This window comes from Protopterus annectens, chromosome 4.part1 (genome assembly GCF_019279795.1).
Source record: "Protopterus annectens isolate FY-2018-M chromosome 4.part1, PAN1.0, whole genome shotgun sequence".
NCBI lineage: Eukaryota > Metazoa > Chordata > Ceratodontiformes > Protopteridae > Protopterus > Protopterus annectens.
The window spans coordinates 1,006,087,913-1,006,110,666 of NC_056734.1; the positions used below are offsets into that span (position 1 = coordinate 1,006,087,913).

The window sequence follows — 22,754 nt, forward strand, 5'->3', positions numbered from 1 at the left end:
CAGTGCCACATTTTTACATTTTGATAGTGAGAGCTTACTGTATCTGTTTCTAACCAAAGTAAGGAAAATAGGTATTAAACACATCCCATGTAGGAGGTTGTTTTTTAGTGTTGCAGCTGTGTAATGGGACAGTATATATTCCTTTCAGATGGGAACCCACCATGACATGTGACTCTGTACCCCTGGAATATTTTCCATTACTGACTTTCATTTCAGTATCCCGTCATGTTGTTGAAGCTGCTGTTGCGTAAAGCATTGGCATTTGAAGTGCTCCTTATTTTCGTATGTGACTAAGGAGAATACTTGAATTTCTGAACCCTTTGAAGCCTTTCCTCTGTGTCTGGGATGTTAAGTGTCCAGCACTAGTGGTGGCTGTTATTTAGGAGTTTAGGATGCTACTGTTTCCTTAGGTTTGCAATGTGTTGTTGATTTTTCAGTTTTCAGATTTGATTTCGTAAAACTGGGTGTTACCATTAATGTATTTTTGAGGCACTACTGTATTGATGTCCGAAAAGAAGATAGATGATCTTAGGAAAGTTATTCTAGTACTGTTTTATTAACTTGCTCTAGGATTTCAGCATGTTACACAAGCATGCATATAATTTCCAAATTGAAAGTCAAACATCCTGATGAATTCGATACAATTCTTGAAAAGATTAAATAAGTTCTACATCAGGCTTTTTGGTTTGGGAAGGTTTTAAGGGACCTCTTAAATCTCACCACCATGAGACATCCCACTTGTGTCCTGAGAATCAGGCCATTCATTGTCAGTACAGCAAAAGGATCAAGATGATTAATAGAGGACAAGTAACTTTACGATAAGAGGGCTTGGTGCTTAATTACTAGTCCCTTATAATGTACCTTGTGACCACAGGCAGCCACTGGGGAGCTGTCACAGCATGGAGTTGATATGTGTGTTCACATACAGTGTGGTGTCCATGCCACAGCAATCTGAACAGCCCAAAGGTAAACCCTGTCATAGTGAAACCAAAGCAAGTGCTGTTATGTGGAATTAACAGGTATTTGGTGCAAGCAAAATGCCTCAAATGATAATACATTGGACAGTAGCCATCACTTAGTGCCCTGTCTGACAGCTGGTTAATGATTACCACCACATGTGCACCGAGACCTTAGTGGTTGTAGCCAGGTTTTCAGAGGCATTTTTATGACTGCTGCTTATCTATTTAAGGATGACATTCTTGCTTCATCCTAAGGATACAGGATCAGGTACACATTCCTTGGGAGGAGGAGAGGTAAAGCACCATGCACATCGCAGTGATGTTCCATGTGTCCCTTGTATGGCCGTCTGTAAGAGGGAGCATATGCAGTGAGTAATAGGAAGTGCAAAGAATGGAGACCTACTTAACAGCATAACGTAGATGGTAGTATGAGAAGAAGAAAATCAAAAAACAGAGACAACCTGTGTGTGTGCTGAACGGTATGAGGCAAAAAAGTAATTCAGTGTGTGGAAGATAAACCAGAATCAGAATGCATGTACTTCAGTAGGATTCCATGGTCCAAATTATGCAATGCATCGCCAGAATAAAGACTAATACTAAATGCCAGTGATGATCACTTATGTAGTTTCTGTAAGATGGTCTAATATGCTCTAAGAAGCCTTGAATAGCTTGAAAAGATGTGAGCAGCATAAAAATTGTCATCTTTATAGACTTATTAGTATATTTACTTAACTACCTAGCTGTATAACCTTAGTAGACTTGATTGGCCCAAGTATGCACAGCTTCTTTTCAGAGCTGATTATAAGTAACTTGGTTAGGAAACAAGGGAGTTTCTCATGCTCTTTCCTAGTTCTGGGAGAAGAATATGTGCTAGAGGGGGCAGAGAGTGATGAGTGTAGAGTTGTAGAGAGATTTTTTTCTTTTTGAGATTTGTATATCACAAGTAAAAGACATGACAATGGCTGCAGCACTGGTGGCAAAGAAGTGACAATGTAGTGCTTGATCCAAATGAAAATCACTTGTTGCATAGGATGCTGTTGGACTGGAGTTAGCTAACAGATTGCAGAGGAGATGCATGAGTGCCAGCTTGGGAAACAGTGATGAAGTCAATTGCCAGGAAAGTTTTGTGCGTAACTAAACCTAGAGCATTGCCCAGCAGAGACAGACAGCATTTTGTGAACTATGAATATGACACATTACAGAAGATGGCCTAAAAAATTCTTGTGCCAAAGCAGTAAGCAGAGAAACAAGACTGCAAAGTGATTTATTTATTTATTTTTTTGGTAAATGTCAGGTTCGTATTTGAGAGTAACTCTATGGACTGTGTTGATCCAAAGGTGGTTTCTTGGGTACAAGAATAATTATGGGGAGAATAACCTCACAGAGAATATCTAGTCATGACTGGGACCGATCTGTCCAGCCCCTGATTCAGCCCCAGAGAATCTCCCTTTTGTGGAATAGATTCCCTCTCCACATAAAGCAGAGCACCTTATTAAACCTTTTTAAGCGTAATCTGTATAACTGGATGGGGAAGAGAAAATACACTCCTGGGATTCCACCACTGTCCCTGCTGGACAGTGGCATAGGGTGCTGACTTGTTGGAGCATGAGCTAAAGTCTTGGCTAAGCTTGTAAGGGCCTCAGGGCCCATAGCTTAGTAACTTCCTGTGATCCTATGGAGGCAACAAGGAGCTAATACAAAGTCATGGTCATGATATTGGCCATCTGTATAGCTCAGTTCACAGAATGTAGGTTACAGAGGTTATCAGTGAGATATTAGGTCATAACTTGATAAATTGGTGGTATCATTGGCTAGGCTACAAGTGGTACACTGGATCAATAGCCTAGTATGAATCTGTAAGGATCACTGCTCTGTGAGGAAAGAACTGGCTCTCTGACAGGAGGTATAGGGTCAAAACAGCAGACAGTTACTCTGAATAGGTAACAATTAATAGAAGAGGCCCACAGGGCTTGATGTTGGGCCCTCTGCTGTTCAACTTTTTTGTTAATTGTCTCAGCAAGAAATGGCATTTGGTAGAGCAAGTTTTAGATGATTTGAAAAAGGGTCCCTGTTAAACACAGTTTAGTGCACAATAATGCAACATTATTTATACTGACTGTTTGACTCGGCAGTGTTTAATAAGGTTAGGTTCATTACAGGTGAATGCACTATGTTACATTTTGGGAGAAATAGCAGAAACTACCCATATGCAGTGCTTAATTAGCTATTCCCAAGGAGGAAGACAGTAAAAGACCTGGGAGCAATGGCAGACAGATCATTAAAATTTGACTGTTACACCACTGCAGTTGTGAGAAGGTGCTGTGGTGCCATAAATGACACACTTGCAACCACTACAAGCAGGAAAAAGGAAGTTTTGCTTCCTCTATATGAAGCCTATGTAAAACTTGTTATAACAACTCATTATGCATATATGTAATCTGTCTTGCACATGCAAGTCTAATCCAACTCCTAGAGTGACTCCACTGACAGCCAACACTATCCATGGAATTTACAAGGCACACACAGAAATGGAAGCAAGTTGAAAAATCTTGTTACACATTCATATACTCACACCAACAAACAGTAGAGATATTCTTCATGTTTCACTGTTGCAGTCATCACATTTGGGTTATCTGCTTGCAGTAGCCCTCATTTGGCCCGATTAACAAAGTCTTGGGTCCTGCATCGGCTGCTGTCTCTTCTTCTGTGACATCAGGTCATCAGAGGTATAAAACATGCAGCCGATGCCATTACATTAGTCTTTCTTGCCGTGTGGTGCCCGAAGCAGAAGCAGTTCACAAGTGCCAGTCGGCCGACTCCTGAAATTTTCGTTTTTGAGTTTCAGAACCGAAGTCTTCAACTAAAAGCCAAGTACCCCGTTGGGGAAACTTTTTCTTGCTCTAAACCGATGTCAGTAAAAGTCAGTAATTGTATTTCATGTAGAAAGCAAATACCTCATAAAGATTTTCATTCGTACTGTATTCGTTGCCTAGGCCCTGACCACGACGTTCCTCTTTGTCAGTTTTGTGCCTTATTTAAACCATGAACTATCCGTCGTCGGTATATTTTCACTTCTAAATATTTTGGTGCTCGGTTCAATTATCCAGATATGTCTTCGGTAAGCCGTCCGACTACCGACATTCCGAAAAAAACGCAGAGATAAAGACAGAGACAGGCCACCTAGGGTCCGAAAAAAACGCAGAGATAAAGACAGAGACAGGCCACCTAGGTCCAAAGCTGCCGACGACGCTTCTCCTAAGCCAGTCACAAGTTCGCCGGTACTTAGTGAGACACTTTCGCAGCCCCTGATGCCCACTACTTCAGATTCGCAGGCCTCTCCTGAGACCCATTCTGAGTCCGGTATGCCACAAGATGCTTCAACTGTGGAACCTGCAGATGTCTCTACCTTGGAAGGGTCCAGAGCCGCTGTGCAGGCACAGGCTTCTGAGGCTGTATTCAGGCCTACTGACTTGCATATTAAACCAATGCCATCTTTTTCTTCAAGGCCTAAAACTCGAACCATGCCTAGAAAACTGACGCCCAGACTGCATGGTCAGGCCTCTATGCCTAAAAAACAAATGATATGAATGGCTGAAGACCTTATTACTTTAATCAGGGGAAGTCCACCTTCCCCCTCTGAGAGACCTAGGACTGAGTTTATTTATGATACTTCTGACCAGGATTCTGAAATTTCTGTTTCCTCTGATGACCAGGATTTACCTATCTCTACCTATGAGAATTCTGATGCTGAGGACTCTATTCCATCTGCTTCCTCCCCAGAGGATTTCTCTTTTGGTGAAACCTTGCATATTCTTAGGGAGCATTTTCGTTGGGAAAGTCAGGATTTCTTTGATTCTAAAAAGAGGCTTAGGGATTTCTTATTCCTGTCCCAGCACAGGCCTTTGGCTATCCCTCCTGTACTAGACATTGTTGATGATGCCTTTTCGGAATCTAGTTTGGCCCCTGACTCTTTACCTCCTGCTCCCAGAAAACCTGATATTACAGGGTTCCTGACTCTCACAAGTTCCTTTTCAAAAATCCTACTGCGGATCCTGAAACCATTTCACAGGGTCCCAAGTGCATCAAAGCTACTATGGCCAAAAATCCTACCCTGTCTGATAGAGACTCCAGGGCGCTGGTTAGATGGAGTAAGAAGGTATACACTTATGCAACTTTGGCCATTAGGGCCTTAAATTGCCAGTTTCAAATGTTAAAGTGTCAGCATATTATTGGATTGCTTAAACAGAAAATGATGTTGATTCCTGATTGTGCTGAAAATAAGGATTTACAGGATTTAATGCATTCGGCTGAATAAGTTGGAAAACATACTTTGCAATGTGGTTTTGATTCACTAGAGGCATCTTGCAGAGCTGCTGTCACTGGGTCTGTACTTAGAAGGCATGCTTGGCTTAAGGAGCAATCCTTGTCAGATCAAGTTAAAGCTAAATTACTGGATGTTCCCTTAAACCAGGACTGAGGTTGGTTGAAGTGCAGGGCAACTGGATGCTCCCTTAAACCAGGACTGAGGTTGGTTGAAGTGCAGGGCATTGTGGGAAGTGGGAGGAGCTCGAGACTTGGATCCTAGTCTGAAGAAATGTGGCCAAGTCAAATCCGTAACCCATACTTGAGGATGAATGAAAGAAGACTACACAGAAACCAAGTTATGGTTAAGTTCATAACTGATAAAGTAAATTAGGCTGTCCACTACACCTTGGAAGTGTATAGTTTCAGATTTGATGTTGTCCATTTCATTATTGCTCACCATTGAGTCCTTGCGTCTGATATCGGATCCGAAACAGACATTCCAAAAGTCAGATGTTGCTAATCTCAAGCTCCTCCCACTCCCATAATGCCCTGCATCTTCCCCCAACTCCTCAGATTAAGTTCACCGTTTCAGAAAAGGACAATGCTTGTCCTGGCTTTTACAGTTTATTGATTGAGACCTAGAATGGTGTGGGAATATCAGTGCATATGTTTTGATTGGTTAAGTAGTAGGTTTTCGTACCCTTTGTGATAAGTTGTTTTGTTAGGTTTCTTAGTTGTTCATATGATACAGGAGCAGTTTTATTTTTGTCCAGACCTGCCATGCTTTATCCGTTTGATTAATGAATTGTTTAGTTGTCAGTGTTGTAGTCAGAAATAAGTAACATTAAGAATTTACCTTATATGCCTTTAGTCAGGAACAACACTTCAGGATGTGCAAACAGAAATTTTATTCTTTCAGCGCTGGGAGACAATCTTCATAGCAGGTGTTAAATCACTCTCTCTGAAGAGAGATGAACTACATCTTTTATACATTTTCTTATCAAAACTGGTCATGCAGTTTTATTACGTTACAATGATTTTGACTAATAGAAAACTTTGCAAATGTCCTCATTCCTCTTTATTTTTGCTTCGGACTTCACGTGAGCACCTTTTTATACATGATCTACCTGCTTCTAAGGGGTCTTGTTTCTGACCTTGAATGTTTTAAACCTTCCCTAGCAACAAGGCTAACAAATTACTTTTTGTAGTAACTGACATGCCACGACTTCATGCAACTCGTACTTTTTCCTTATTACATATTTAAAAAATGCAGTTGACACAGTAATAATTTTTTTACTTATAAAGCTGTATTTTTCCCAGCCCTGCACACAAATTATATTTGCTTTTTAACAATCCTATTATAGCATCATTGATGAACTGAAATTAATATACATTTTAATTAGCTGATCTTGTCCCATAACAGTTTCCTCCCTCTGACGCTATTAGTGTCATACCATACATGTAATTATATTTTTCTTTTCTTAACTTGATAAAGTACGCCTCTGCAGTATAATAATCATCTTCTGTCATACTAGAATTGGCATTGATTAGTGCATGCAGTGGCATTTCATGTGCAGGTGAGGTAACACATCTTGTAATCACAGCATTTACAATAGAAAATACCCAAATGATCACAAATATAATAAAAAGTACAATGACAATACACTGGGTTATGCTAGTTCCCAGATTACCAAAAATACTGCCCAACCATCCAAAAAGTGTCCATTGTTTTGATGTGCTGTCCAAATCTTTGGCCCTTTGCTTTATGAAATTTGCCATTTTTTTTCTGTTCATTGTGATAGTCACTAATGTGAACAGCAACGATTCCCTATGAGGGCACATGACCCCCCTTTTGCAGCAAGCATTATATCAAGTGCCATTCGATTCTGTAATACCACAGTTCACATTTCAGTCATTTCTCGATTTGCCATCCTGATGTGATACGAAGTTTTGTTGGCCACCTTCTATAGAATCTGAGCAAGCATGGTGATTTCAAGCATTGTCTTTTGCACACCATACCCAGGATTAAAAATTGAAAATACTTGCTCTGCTCAGTGGATTGCTCTCTTATTTTTTAGTCTGCCTGCTGGTGGGTGTTCAAAATGTTGAATAGCAGGAGTAATATAGTCTACAAAGCAGCATCCAGACCAGTTTGTAGGCAACCAGGGGTAGGCACGATCACCACGGATGTAGTAACGGTCACTTATTATGCCCATGCCTCGCCCCCAGTCATAGCTTTTTAAGTGCAAAGAGTCTAACACACTTTCATGCCTGGTGTTATTACATTTGCTTTTTCCCACTGGTACAGTCCTATTTCTGGCATGACATGTGTCTTTATGATGTGTAGTCGCAAGTTGAAGAGAGACAACCTTTGAAAAATCAGTTACATTATGCCAAGTTAAGCCGATGTCATTAAGGTCCTTTTCAAATGACACCTGTAATGCAGGGATGAGAATCATAGGAATCCGTGCCTTAGAATGATGAGGTATATGCTAACATATCCTGCAGGTTTTGTTTAGATTTTTGGCATATTGCCGAAGGACCAGCAAGAAACTGTTTTCTCTTAACCAGTTTATAGAAGGAAACAGCTGAAACAAAGCAAAAGTACCTGTTGTCACTGGAATTATCATAGACTGCTACTGAAGTTGACCTCACTGGGCAGGTGATTTATCTGTCGCACCTTGATCTTCCTCTGTTGGGTGCAATGATTCGTCTGGGGTCCCCACACAACAGGTCTTCTTGCAATAAGATGACTGGATCCACCTTGGTAGTCCTGCACAGCGAACTGCAGTCAGGGTGGTTAACAGGACCTGAAAAGGGCCCTTCCACCTCAGACTGAGGTTGTTTTTCCTCTGGAAAATTTTCACGTACACCCACTTACCCGGTTGTAGTTTATAACAGGGCTGGTCAGGAGGCTTTGGTGACACTGCTGTTACTGGTGATATTGCTGCAAAATATTAAGGAGTTTCCTGCAGTAAGAAACCATTGCATCATCTGACAAAGTTAAATTGGCATTTCCCACTGGAGGGGTAGCTGGAAGGGCCGTGGGTCTTTCCCCATTAATATTTCATACGGACTTAACTTCCTGGTGGCATTCAGTGAGGCCCTCATACTCATTAATGCTAAGGAGAGGGCTTTGGGTCACTTTAAATGGGTTTTAGCTCATATCTTTGAAATTTTATTTTTATGGGCCCTGTTTACCGTTTTCACTAATCCAGATGACTGGGGGTGGTTGGGACAGTGAAAACTCAACTTAGTATTAGAAGCTTTACATAATTCTTTAAACAATGCATTATTAAAATGTGTTCCCTGGTCACTGTTGACAGTGCTTGATATACTGAATCTCAGTATAAATTCAGATAACAGTTTTTTAATAATTGTAACTGCATCAGCTTTGTGACATAGGTAAGCTTCCACCCATGCTGAGAACATGCATACCACCACCAAAATAAGTTGTAAATTATTAATCTTGGGCATCTGGATGAAATCCAGCTGTATGTTAACAAAAGGTCCCCAGGGTGGAGGTAAACATGCAGGTTTGCTGTTGGCATGTTTGCTTATGTTATACTCAAACATATACTACAATTTTGCACATACTGAAGTATCGAAGAGGAGACATGAGGGGCATACCAACTTCAGGTAATTTGATTAAATAAAGCCGTCTTACCTGTATGGGCTGGTAGATGATATGCCCTTACCAGGTAAGGTAGCAAAGAGGCAGGCGCCACCAGTCGGCCTTCTGGATGTTGCCATATGCTGTCAGAGGATTTTTTACATCCATTCTTGAGCCACCTCAGAATTTCTCCATGTAATGCATCAGCCTGAAAGGCTGACAACGTTTTAAAATCAAACACATCATCACTGTTGCAGTTTATCATCGTTAACATATACAGATTTTTGCAACAATTTACTACTGCTTGTTTAGCAGCTTGGTCTGCTAAATTTTTACCTTTGGTAACAATATTCTGTCCCTTTTGATTACAGACTGCTTCTTAGGTAGCAAAAGTGCATTTAACAACAATTTTATGTACCCTGAATTTTTAATTTGATTTCCTGAAGGGGTCAAAAACCTTCTCTCTTTTCAAAGTTGCCTAGAATTATGTACCACTCCGAAAGTATAACAGCTGTCTGTAAAAATATTGGCCACCTTGTCTTTGGCTAATTTACAGGCTTTTTGCAAAGCCACTAGCTCAGCTGTTTGAGCAGAGTGAACACCCTCTAATCTTTGTTGCAACAATATTGTCTCTTCGGTGCAGACTGCTATTTCCAAGATCAACTTTCCTGTTTGATTTCTTCCACAGGAGCTGTCTGTGAACAAATTCAATTCAGCATTGGGTATAGGAGTGTCTTTTAAGTCCTCCCCAGGAGAAAGCACATAGTTACACACACACACAGTCATGCTCTTTGCCATCCTTAGCAGTAGGCAGCAGAGATGCAGAATTTAGAACAGGACAGTGGATCAGAGAAATGGATCAGAAAGAAGCGTCAGTTTATATTTAGTTAGACGTGCAGTTGAGAGTGGTTGAGTTTTAATTTTAAGCAAAAGAGGTGATGCAGAATGAGGGACAGCTATTGTGAAATCATGCCTAAGCACCAAAGATTGTGCCAGATAAACTAGAATGGCAGCAGCGGCAGCTGCCCTTAAAAAGGGTGGAAAATCTTTTGCAACAGAATCAAGTGCTGTGCTGTAATAAGCTAATGGGCGGTAACTGTCCCCATGTTTTTGTGCAAGTACTCCTTGAGCAAAACCATTTCTTTCATGACAAAATAAAATATTTATGATAGTCTGGTAACCCTAAAACTGACTGGGGCAGTAGCTAAAGCTTGCTTCAAGTTCTGAAATGAAATTTCCTCTTCACTATTTCAAAGGAGAGGCTCTATTGTGTCCTGCTTTAAAAGATTTGTCAAAGGTTTGGCAATTTCTGTGTAGTTAGGGATCCACTGTCTGCAGTATCCTGTCATACCTAGGAAAGACCTAAGCTGTCTCTGAGTAGTTGGACGTGGGGCCTTGGATATTGCATCAATACGAGATGGTAACACTTGCCTGCTACCCTGAGATATTAAATGACCAAGATAACGTACCTGAGGTGACCAGAGTTGTAGCTTTCCTCTAGACGCTTTGTGTCCCTTTTCTGCAAGGATAGTCAGAAGATGCAAGGTATTCTGCTGACATTGCTGAAAGGAATTTGATGCCATCAGTAAATCGTCTACATATTGTACTAACACAGACCCAACCGGAAATGTGTCATTCTCCAAATCTTTTTTCAGTATTTGAGAAAATAATGAAGGATATTCAGTATATCCTTGTGGCAACAGTGTCCAGGTATATTGTTGTCCCTGATAAGTAAAAGCAAACAGAAGCTGACTTTCAGGGTGAATAGATATAGAAAAGAATGCTGGACATAAATCTATTACAGAAAAGTAACTAGCTGTAGGTGGTATGCAACTCAGTATTTTTGCTGGATTTGGAGCAACAGGAAAAGTAGGCAGTAGTGCATTATTTATAGCCCTTAAGTTTTGTACAAATCTATAAGTATCCTTTCCCGGCTTTTAAGTGGAAAAAATAGGAGTATTACAAGAGCTTTTAGCTGGTATTATTATTCCTTGCTGTACTGCCTGATTTGCAAAGTTAGCAGTTTATCCTCAGTATCCTTTTTCTTTTTTTCCCTGATACTCTGTGTAGTGATTGGCAGCACTTAATAAAGACTCTAAGTCCTTTCCTTGCCAGTCTATGAGCACTTGCTGTATTTGATTTTGTACAGGGGCTTGCAGACCCTGTACAAAGGCTGCTGCAATAGCTGGCTTAGCTTGCTCTTCTGGGTTTGGTTATTCCTGATTGTCTAGCAAGTACTGTTTTGAGGTGACTCAAGTAGTCTGTGGGGGCTTCCCCTTTATTTTGTTTACATGCCTGTATTTTAGACCAGTCAGTCCTGACTTGACACACATCTGTAATTTTGTTTAACAATGCCTTTCATTTATCTGTTAATGCATTCCCTGTGAGAGTGAAATCTATTATCTCAGCTTTTTGCAGTAAATGCTTTCTTATTACATCTGAAGTAACTATCCTGAGTAGTTGATTTATATCTGTCAAAGTAGGATTGTAACATTTTATTATAGTTTTTAATTCTTCTTTGACTTTTATTGGATCTTCTCTAATATTTGGAAAATATTTAGACATAGTATGCAATTCAGCAGGGGTCCAAAGGTGACAAGTTCCCTATTGTTATCCCCCAAAATTTCCCTGAGAGGTGCCAAAGGATCCCCTCCAGAAGTCACAATCTCCTGTTTAACCCTGTCATGTGAGCGTCAATGGTGAGATACAGGAGTGTTAAATACTAATGCCCCTGTTGGGGAAGTAGAAGCTATCTGAGAAGGACAGGACGAAGAACCCTCTCGACTACAGATGCCTGTTATGAAGATGAAGATTGAACAGGGGAACCAGTCTGAGATGTACCAGTATCACGCAAACTGGGTGTCCAATGGGACAATGTACTGAAAAGTAGGGGTCTGAGAAACAACAGAGTCTGTACAGGAGGTACCCGTACTGGTGCATATGGGGGTTGGGGGTGCAGTGGCTACTGAAGGATTATCATCCTCTTCAGAAGTTTCTGCTTTTTGACCATCCTCAGTTTGTTCCAAACCAGCTAAGAAAGGATAAAGGGATCCCTTTTTGCTGGTCTGTACTGCCTTTTTAACCTCTCTTACTTGTTACAACAATTTTTTATTAACATCCTGCAACCCTCTTAATGCTGACTCCTTTTCCCTTTTAAGTGCTTCACTGTACCAGGAATAAAATGCTGTCATTTGTTCAACACTTTCTATTTTTTTTCTTCCAAAATACCGTTCAATGTCAGCAGTTTAGTCTTGTCATAAGTTCCATTTAATGGAATTATACCCCACCAGCACAATTCTTAATAAGTTGAAACCAGTCATGCAAATATTTACAAATGTCCTTCCCATAGTTAAAATATATAAAATATGCAGGTTGTTCCCTTTTCAGGGATTTGATCTTGCTTGTTTATCATTGCTCCCATTTTTCTTATTTTATAAATAAGTAATGCTAAAAATGTTAGGCTTACCTTACAACTCCTGGATCCTGGCAGTTTCGAAGACAGAAAATAGCTGTAGTAATCCACACCATACAAGGAGGGAATGGTAGGTTTCGATCAGCCTTTTCCCACAGCACCCCCCTGCTGTCGTCCGGGTGCAAGCCCAAAAGTTACAGCTCCAGCATTGCAGTCGGGATAACAGGGCAGATAGGTACTGTGTCCAGAACTAACCACTCTTTCGGACCCTCTAAGGGTACTATCACGCAGTCACACTTTTAAGTCCCAGCATGCTTTTGGGCTCATGAATTTATTTTTACAATGCATACCTCTATATCCTGTCATGCAGTAGGCTCATGAATTAGTTTTAACAGTATATAGTCTACTTCCCAATCATGTGGTGGGCTCATAAACTTGTTTTAACTTTATCTTTTTCTTTTCTTTCTCTCATACATTCATACATTGACAGAATAAAACATCTCTCATACTTTTTACCTTTCAATCCTGAGGGTACCGCCCTCGACACAAGGCACCTCCTTGTGTTCGTCCTTTACTGTATGTGCACATACATTTACAATTCATATTTGCTGTTAGGTCCTCCCATTATTACTTGTATATCTTACAAACAACTCGGTCAAACAAAAACACAGTCATGCACTTATTCTACAAACATAGTCATGCACTTATTCTACAAACACAGTCATGCACTTATTCCACATTTTGGTAAAATTCTCTAAAAGAGAGAAAGAGAAAAAAAAAATACAAACCAACCCTTTCCCCTTACAAAACAACTTCCCTGCCAAAGCTAGTATTTTTCCCAGCCCTGCATACAAATTGTATTTGCTTTTTAACAATCATATTATAGCATCATTGTTGTTTGTCTTTCGGCTTTTTCCCGGTAAGGGGTCACCACAGCGGAACTCCGGTCCGCTAATGATTGGCAGTAGATTTTTACGAAATGCCAAGGTGCCAGCTCGACGCCCAGCCTTCAACGAAGGCACGCCCATTTACACACGCATGTCTTTTGAACGCTACCCAACCTCGGGGAGGACATGCAGAATCTGCACAGAAGACACACCCAAGCCAAGCCGAGAATTGAACGGGAGAACCTCTTGCTGTGAGGTAACAACGTTACCGCTGTACCACTGTGGCATACATAGTATAGCATCATTAATTAACTGAAATTTGATATACATTTTAATAAGCTGATCTGGAGCAGGGTCGACTTTGACTCTCTTTATTCTGAGGGGGGCTAGTATGTCTTAAAACACCTAGGAATACTTTGTTGCATTCAGAGACTGCATCATCCATGGGGAGTTTTTAGAGAATCTCAACTAAGGAGATGTGTATTAAATGTGTATTTACCATGCTGCAGTGATGTCTTCTAGAGCTGTTGCTTTTAGTATCTTATGGTGTAGATTTGCTTGGGCGACGTAACTGAGTTCTGTGAGATTATATTTTTTTTGGAGAGGAAATTAGGTTCCAGTTGAAGGTTGGACATATATGTATAGAGTTGTGTACTTCTCAGATTTCCCTGAATTTGCCTTTAGAGTTTGTCTTTCACACATAAAATATGTGACTTTTTGGCAAAACATTGAGGGTTAAAATCATTACGTAATTCCAGGCATTAGAGTTACAGAATCTTGTGTCAAAATGCATAGTAGTACAAATCCTATTAGTCTATCATCTTTCTCAGTGAATAGTGTTAGTATTTTGAAAGTATCTTTGACTTTGGGGCTTTGTCCCTGATGTTAGAGAAAAGGGGATTAGAAGTATTTTTTTTTTCCCCTTGGACATCAGCACCTCGATTTTCCTGTTGGCTTTTAGCCACGAGAATTAGGGCACTGAATTGAAGTCTTGTGCCAGCTGCATCTAAATAAAGTGCATTGTATGACTGAAATCGGCAAGCAGCTTAGTGTTCACAATTGATGAGTCACCTGGCCTGAAGAAGGGCACAACTGCAATTGCCTTTACATTTGAATTATTGTCAGAAGGAACCAAGATAAAAAAAGCTTACATTTCAATTACTGTAAATGTACAGTAATGCTTTTTCCACCTTTAGGCAAGAGTGATCATTTGTGTAAATCTAGAGACATGCATGACACACAGGAACATTTTGTAATCTGCAGTATTATACAGTGAATAGTTTTGTTCTGATTGGTTTCTGTAGTGATGTGTAAATATTTCAAGCAGAGGTAATATTGTTTGAGTACAGCCTTCAAATGATTGTAAATGCATTTTTTTCTCATTTGAAAAAGTGCTTTGTAGAAAGTGTCACAGCTGGACTTTTTGTGAGCATGTTTATTCCTTTTCTTGTCAGGGTTGAAAAGAAAGAACGAGCACGGTTAAAGACTGTGAAATTCAATTCCAAAGCAAGAGGCGACAAGGGGGTAAGTTTGTAACCTGAACTATCTTTTCTTGTTGTTTTCAAATGCATGCAGTATAAATGTAGTCATTCATTTAGATTATACCTTCTAATTACAAAAATACAATAGTAGCTAACATAGAAAACAGCTGCTTGGAATGCTACACATATCAGTGGATTTGTTTGGTCAGTTAGCTTTGTTGCACTGCTTTAAAATGGGAAAAAAATCGCTAAATTCACTTTCATGTTCAAAACTAAAAATAGGCTCCCTAGGTTCTGTAAAATCATTCTAGCGGTATGGTAAAAATGCTTCGCTTCTACTTTATGCAGATATCCCAAGCTTATTTTTAATTTATAGTGTTTGTTTATTCTCCTGCCAGGGCTGGATTAAAGGGAATAAAAAATGGGCAAAAGCCTTGGGGCCTCCCTTTATAGGGGCCTATCTGGTCGTGGCCATTAGGATCTCTTAGTTTTTTTCTTTGCTGCTGTTAATATTGCCTGCTGAGTGATAGTTTCCAAAACAAGACAAACTTCGCATTCAGTGTTGAATGTTGTAAATTATATAGATTTGTCTTTTGGTTCAAACCATACGTGAGAAGGATCCTTGGACTGGTGGACCAGCACAGTTAGCAATAAGTAAATTAGCTAAATATATTGTGTTCCAAAAGTTAGAATGCCCAGAGCTACCCATAATGTTGATTACACCATGTAGTGCTTCTACTCGGTAGTAGTTTTGCCTCTTCAGTGTACTTTGGGCCCTTCTTAATGCTGCAGTTTTCCCAAAAAATGTGTGCAAATGCAAATTTTGTAATTAAGAATGAAATTTAGGTGGTAAGAGCATTCTGTGTTTCCAAGTCTTAATGACTTTGGTTTGGACATAGACCTGATTTGGGAATGGATTGGTCAGATGTTATAAGACTATCTGTGGTTCATTTGCTGGAAGAAAGGTTAAATTTTAGCCTGAGACTTGGGTTCACAATTAGATTGATTAGTCATGTGTGGTGCAGGAGAAAGGTAAGGTCATTCATTCAGCATTGACTCTCCCTCTCTAGGAAGGGTGTGCAATAGTAGTCCTCAGAGAGGAAACCCTTGTCAAAGTATTGAAATGAGTGATCTGCAGAGTGGTGCCCGTTTTATGTACAGGGCCAGAGGAATATTAGATGTTCTTCATTTGACATATCCCATCAAAGATTTTTGGATATCTGGCCAGTCTGCAAAGCTTTTGAGTGCCTTCTTCACACACTGTATTTCCACCATTAGAGTATATGCTGGTATAAGAGGGATGTGCCAGACAGGACTTTCTTGCCATAGTTATGCTTACGGAGGCTTACTACCTTTGCAGTGTGTGCATTGGTGGTTGGCTTAAGCTACAGTTTTGGGCAGATAAGTATGCATATTGAGGAAACCTCCTTTTTCTATGGAAAAGATATATGTCAAAAAAAAATTCCATTTGGCTGTCAGAAAGGAGTAGTATACTGACAGGTTCCTTCTCAGGATGCCTATAATTCCTGTGTTTTCTGTTGAGGTGAGAGAGTGAGCTAAATTCTTAAAAAAAAAAAAAAATAAAAAAATAAAACTATTTTAATTTTATCAAAAGCCCAGAGGCCTCCCAAATACTGCATTCAGAAACCACACACAAGAAAACAAGCACAACACACACCAGTGCCTCAACAAACCAGTCTATAAGGCATAACATAACAAAACCCAACATACTGGTGATAGGGGACTCCATAGTGAGAGACATTTTTTTTTCCGTAGTTATAGCACACGTCACGGAGCTTATAAAATTATGTCCCCCTCACCAGGCTGGGTAAGGAGAAAGTTGCTGTTAGCTGCCTGTCAGGTGCCAGGATCCATCAGGTCACTCAAGCACTCAAGTCACTCACAAGTACCAGTAGTCCATGTGGATGTGAATAACCTGAGATGTACCTCCCTGGACTATATGAAGAGTGGACATGACTGAGCTCTGATTATGAATCGCAGGCAGGTATGAGCCTGTAAGCGGCAGTCTGCCATCGACAAGGATGATGCCACAATACAAACAAAAAATGATGGGCTTTAACAACTGGCTTAACTTCTAGTGTCAGCCCAAGGGGATCCATTGTCTGTCAGCCAGGGAGGACATGATCATTAGGCCACGATGCTTTACCAGAGGTGGTCTGCACCCGTTTCCTTTAGTTTTTTTGATACTGGCGAAGGTATTAGCCACCCCTATTGTGCCTTTTTTAGACAGTGTCAAAATGACCAACTTCCCATAGTAACAGTGTACTGCTGCTCATTGCTAGGAGTCCGAACAAGAAATTGCACTCCCTAGAAGCACTCCTCACCTTTGAAAATGCTGACGTCTGTGCATTCATTGAAATATGGTTCAAAAACTATGGAAAGCATCACAGCCATGTAGGGCTACAATGCCTTCCATACATTCAAACTACAAACTTGAGCGGGGAAAGAACCAGAGGAGGAGGTGTATCCATCTTCATTAAGAATAAATACACCTTGAGACTAGTCAGACAGTATGACACACTCAAGCTACTCCATATCCAGTTAACCATAGTTAGAATACCCTACCACATCATCGCTAGCTGTAGGTCTCCCACTATAACCCGGCAAAGCATACAGTGTTCCTCGTCTTACAGCAGTCACTTACAATGCAGCCCAACACCTTACTCATGTGTGATTTTAATTATCTTACCATCGACTGGGGAACACACACATATCCACAAATATGCAGGTTCAGAGGTTCTTGGATGTTGTCATTGCAGATGCCCTGTAACAGCTAGTCAGGACATCAATCAAGGGCTCAGATATCCTAGACATAGTGTCCCCCCCCCCCCCCCCATGAAGTCCTCCTTGGTAAAATCGGACCATAAATCAGTTTTTCTTGAAATAATTATAAGGCCAGTTACTCCATCAAGCTCAAAATTGGTTAAAAATTTTTCCAAGACAAATTACCTCCTATAAGAAATTTCAAAGCCCCCCCCCCCCCCGCCTCCCAGAATGCAGAGAAAATGGACTTCAATGCAGAGGTGTACACCAGTGCTCATTCAAGCAGTTGTATAGAATTGGCTGTACCGGACCAGATTAACACTAAGTCTTGCTGGATAAACAAGCCACCTTGGTGGACCCCTGGTATAAATGGCCGAAAAGCAAGTGGGAACTGACTCAGCGGAGAAATAAATCCCTCACTAGGCTAAAAAAAATGAGATCTTGTCAAGTCCTCCAGCAAATTGAGACAAAAATTGCCTCCGTAGCTAAGGGAAGTCACGAGGCATTTTTTAACTACATACGAAATCTTAAGGGGAATACCCAATTATGAGCAGAGCTGATTGTAGATGGCACAACCCATACTCAACTGGAGGAAATAACCAGCCTGCTAGCTGACATTTTAAGATCAAAATGCACCCCACTGGTCATCCCAGAAAGTATACCTGCCACCATTCCTAAGCACATCGCTGCATTTGCTAAGGCCAAAAGTACAGCATCAATAATACTAGAGAACATCCCAGGTTGTCTTTCAAACAACTTGAAACGTGACCTAGCAGAGCCACTTAGATCCCTGTTTAACCATAGCCTTCGAACTGGCTGTGTTCAGGCAGAATGGAGGACAGCACCAGTCATCCCTGTATACAAAGCGAGTCCGTCAACCAACATTGGGAACTGGAGACCCATGAGTCTGACTAGCCTCATATGCAAGGCCATGAAAAGAATTATTATGGACCTTATTAAAAAGGGCATTGGTAGTCTTCAGACTCTGGACCCAACCCATTTTGGATTCAGTAAGGATAGATCATGTCTGTTAAACCTGGTTGACTTTTTTTAAGAAAGTCACAAAGGTCATGGACAAGGGGGATTGTGTGCATACCACTTACCTTGACTTTGCCAAGGCCTTTGATACAATCCCCATTCAGGTATTGTGTAGAAACTCTTGTCAGCTGGCATTTAACCCCTACATCACCAGGTGGATAGACAAATGGCTCACTGACAGGACATATCCTGTCAAAATGGGTGAATTGATATCTAGCAGAAGGCCAGTCACCACTGGCGTACTTCTGCACTGGGCCCTTTAATGTTCATTTATTTCTCAGAAGTCCAGGCAAATGTGGATGGCCTGTGCCTGACCAAGTTCTCTGACTGCAAATTGGAAAAAAATCATCGAGTCCCCCAACGATACTAATATACTGCAGAAAGACTTAACTCAGGTGAATGATTGGTGTCAAAGCCACAGATTAAAGATAAGTGCAAAAAGATCCATAATTACTCCCTTTAGGAAATCTAACACCCCTGCTAATTGCAATATAGGCAGTACCCCCTAAGAGTAGAGCCAGTGGTACATGATCTGGGTAATGAGATTTTTAGCAACCTAAACTTTGACCACCACATGTCCACAGTGTGGCACATCGCATAAGTAAAGGTATGGCATCTAGATATAAGGATGTTATAATTCCATTGTCCTCAGCCCCTCATCAGACCAGTGTACCTTTTTGCAAGTACCTCACCATACACTTGTAATAGCTGGAGGAGACCCAAGAGGTTTTTCACCAAGAAAATACAGGGTACACAAAATACAAAGATTGAAAGTCCTATCACTGTATTCTGTCTCCTACAGGTTACTAAGGGGTGATCGAAGTATGGCTTGCAGGGCGGTCTGCGACATTGCCCTGATGGAAATGTTACACATTTGTAAATCAAACTGTATATGATGGTCACTTGCTCCAGGGATCTTAACCTAGCTCTGACATGAACAAATTATGCTGGAGAGCGAGCAGCATCTCCCAGAGACTCCCCCCCCCCCTCTCTGGAACAAGCTTCCCATTCACTTGAAGCAGAGCCTCTCCCTGACCCTCTTCAAGTGTAGCCTAGATCAATGGACTCACTAGAAGAAATTCTCTCTGAAATTGACATTGAGACTTTGGACTGTTCCTCCAAGTTATCCTCCCCTACATGAGTCAAAATCTGAAGACACCATAAAACAATGTCTTTTGGGAATACAATGAAAAAATCCGTTAAGTGGGTAGGTAAGGAAGTGTAAGAATCTTAGAAAAAATATTATGACTTACGAAGTAGAGATTCCTCAAAATCACTTGCCATCCTTCCTGTTTTAGGAGCCTTAGAGGATGCCTTTGCATCTACACGTCTTTTTACATTTCCACCCCGCAGCCCCCAGATTCTACTGGGTACTCAGTACACAAAAAATTTCTCAATAAAAACCCCTTGGCAGACCCTGCTATTATATTCTTGAATGGGATCAGAATTTCCAATGCTCTTTTTTTTTTTTTTTTTTTTTTAAGTCGTGATAGGATTTGGAAAAACTACTTTACAAAGACTTTGTCTAGCATTTCTTTAACTGAGTTTCTGGTCTCTTTTTTGAAAACATTTTAAATCTTCCCAGCATATACTTGCAAACAACATAAGAAAAATGGCATTGTGACTCAAAATGGAGAGAAGTGGTGTCTGAATCCCCTCTTTCATAAGAAAAGCCAGTGAATACCAGTATGTCCCCTCCTCCTTTCCTTCACAGATTGCAGCCAATCTATCCCACTGCTTTCTGTGGGAACAGATGACCTCGGATACTTGGGTTCTAAAAATAATGCAGAATGGTTACAGACTACAGGGGACACCCCCCTCCATCTTGAGCTGTGATCCATGTTACTCCATATCCATCTGTTCCATCAATTTATTTTGCTTTTGTTGTCACAAGGAGAAATAGGGTCATTCCCCTCATCCCAGCAAGACACTCTTGTGTTCATCAAGGAAGTTTGTTATCAGAAAAGAGGGCACCTGGAGACATGTTTTGGACTTTTCAAATCTGAATACTATTCTCTTGGTACCAAAGTTTGGAATGCTAACATTACAAACTCTTTTCCCTTTGCAGTTTCTCAAGGCTTTTCTGGTCACTCTAGACCTCAAAGATGCCTACATGCACATTCCATTACACAAAAACCAAGGCATTTCTTAAGGTTGTTTTTGCCTTGGTGTTATACTTCCAATTTACCTATTTGCCTTTTCTTCCCACCACTCCAAAAAGTTTCATAGCCTTCCACAAATTCCAAGGTATTCAGCAGCCTGGGTTTCATAAAGTCCATTTTAATCCAACTCGCAGGCTAGTCTTCCTATAATGTCTTCTAGACACTTGTCTAGTAACTGCCTTTTTGCTCCCCAGACAAAGTATGTTCTTATCCCCATTTCCAAACTCTGGATAAACAAAGCACCTCCACAGCAAAAGAGTTCTTCATAATTCTGGGTTACATAGCTTCTTCCATTTTAATGGCCCCAGTTGCCAGAGTCCACATGAGGAAAGTCCTTTGGTATCTCATGTTTGTTTGGGTTCAGCACCTTCATTCTTTAACCTTGTCTGTTCCTGTACTCATTTTCTTCAAGACAGAAGTCTTTTGGTGGGCCCGTCAACTCTTATTAAATACAGGCCGCTCTGTCTCTCTCTCTCTCTTTCATTCTTTTTAATTTTTACTCTTCTACTAAGGACATTACATAATTATTTTAGAGCTTAGTCTTCAGCCTCAATTTTTGGAGCACTCATATGTCTCTTTTATACCAGAAAGTACTTGTGGTGGGTGAGTTAAAGCACCCAAAGCTTTGCAGACTGTCTAGATGTCCAGTTTCCATGGCAGAATGCATCCCATGTTGTTATGCTTGCTACAATGAATTTCTACTGTTGTGATAAGTTAACTTGCACAGCTGTGCTTTCTTTCTGTATTCATTGTGCATCCTTTACCAGCAGGAAAACATTATCCACTTTAAACACCCCACAATAGATGGGTTCTGGCCAGTGTCGCTAACTCGACAAATACCAATACAGATTTCAAATTGTATGTATTGAATTGGTAAGCCTGTCAGGGCACTGTAGAAATGTCTTGAATAAATGGCTTTGATGGAGTTTAGGGTTTAATATTCCTTTACACTGGTCAGATTAAGAAACATGTAATTAAAACAAATAATGGTAACTGCCATTCCTAGAAAGTGAGAAAACAGAGATTTATATTTATATCATGCGAGATGCAACATAAAGTGTAAATCAGTTTAAAAAAGAAAGTCTGAGCACAAATATATGATTGGGATCCCTGCTATTCTGCTTATTGCTGACCTGGTTAGGGGAGGATGATGCACCTCTTCCTCTTTTTTTTTAAACCTTGGGCTTTGATACCGCCATTGTAATTTTCCCTGGAAAGAGTTGTCTGCTTGTGACTTGCTTAGAACTGTATAGTAAACAGGTGGCATCCTGTGGAAGCAAACCAAGATATGCAGTAAGAAAAATGTTAGTAGTTGACAAACCTCTTTTTCCTTAACACTGTGTTACTGTCTGACACCTAAGGAATTGTATTGGAATGTTTGTGTAGAACATCCCTTTTTATGGTTATGGTTGTTTGTGATTTTTGCACAATTCAAAATTTTGAAATGATAGTTACACAACTTCAGATATATTGCATGAAGTATAAAGTGGTCACATCACTTTACTCCCTGCATCTCACTGAATAACTTATAGGTTGCTGCCTCCACATCAGTAACCTTGTTTTTCAATCGTGTGGCACTTTGGTCTGTTGTACATTGTTGTACATTTTTGTATAGTTGGCTGCTTTACAGAATGATTGATCCAAAAGCGTTCCAGCAGCCAGCTGGGTTAGAAGGAAATGATGCAGTAATCACTGTTTTTGCATTTGTTTGGGCAGGGGCAGCAATAATATTTATCCACTGATGAGGTAAACGTGTGGCCGTGTTCATCTGTACATGCTACAGTAAATTGACAGCTTGTAAAGGGTAGCAACCCTTTTTGTCTAATTGATGGGTTATTGCCAGAGAGTCACGTCACATTACTTTGTACAGTGGATACTTTTTAGTTTATAACATTTGTGTTGATTTTGTTTACATTCTGGACTCTCCTTTGGTCTTCTTTACACTTCTGAATTGAAATATACCTGCAGGAAGTAGCTGCCAGAGAAAGGCAGGCCTTTGACCCTGCAGCAGAAAGCAAACAGCTGGTCAGTTAGTCTTTTGATATTTGATGGTGATTTCGCTCGGACAGTGGTGTCTCTACACCAACAAACTCCACAGAGAGTTTTTCAACAG

At 40.5% G+C, this 22,754-nt stretch overlaps 1 protein-coding gene across 1 annotated transcript in view; it reads left to right on the forward strand.

The window, feature by feature from the left end:
- The window catches only part of DLG1 (discs large MAGUK scaffold protein 1), a 3,205,960-nt gene that overhangs the window by 2,378,649 nt on the left and 804,557 nt on the right, over positions 1–22,754 (forward strand). Inside the window, exon 20 of the mRNA XM_044070715.1 lies at positions 14,631–14,700. Coding sequence (XP_043926650.1) covers positions 14,631–14,700 — 70 coding nt within the window. The remainder of the gene's footprint in view (positions 1–14,630; positions 14,701–22,754) is intronic.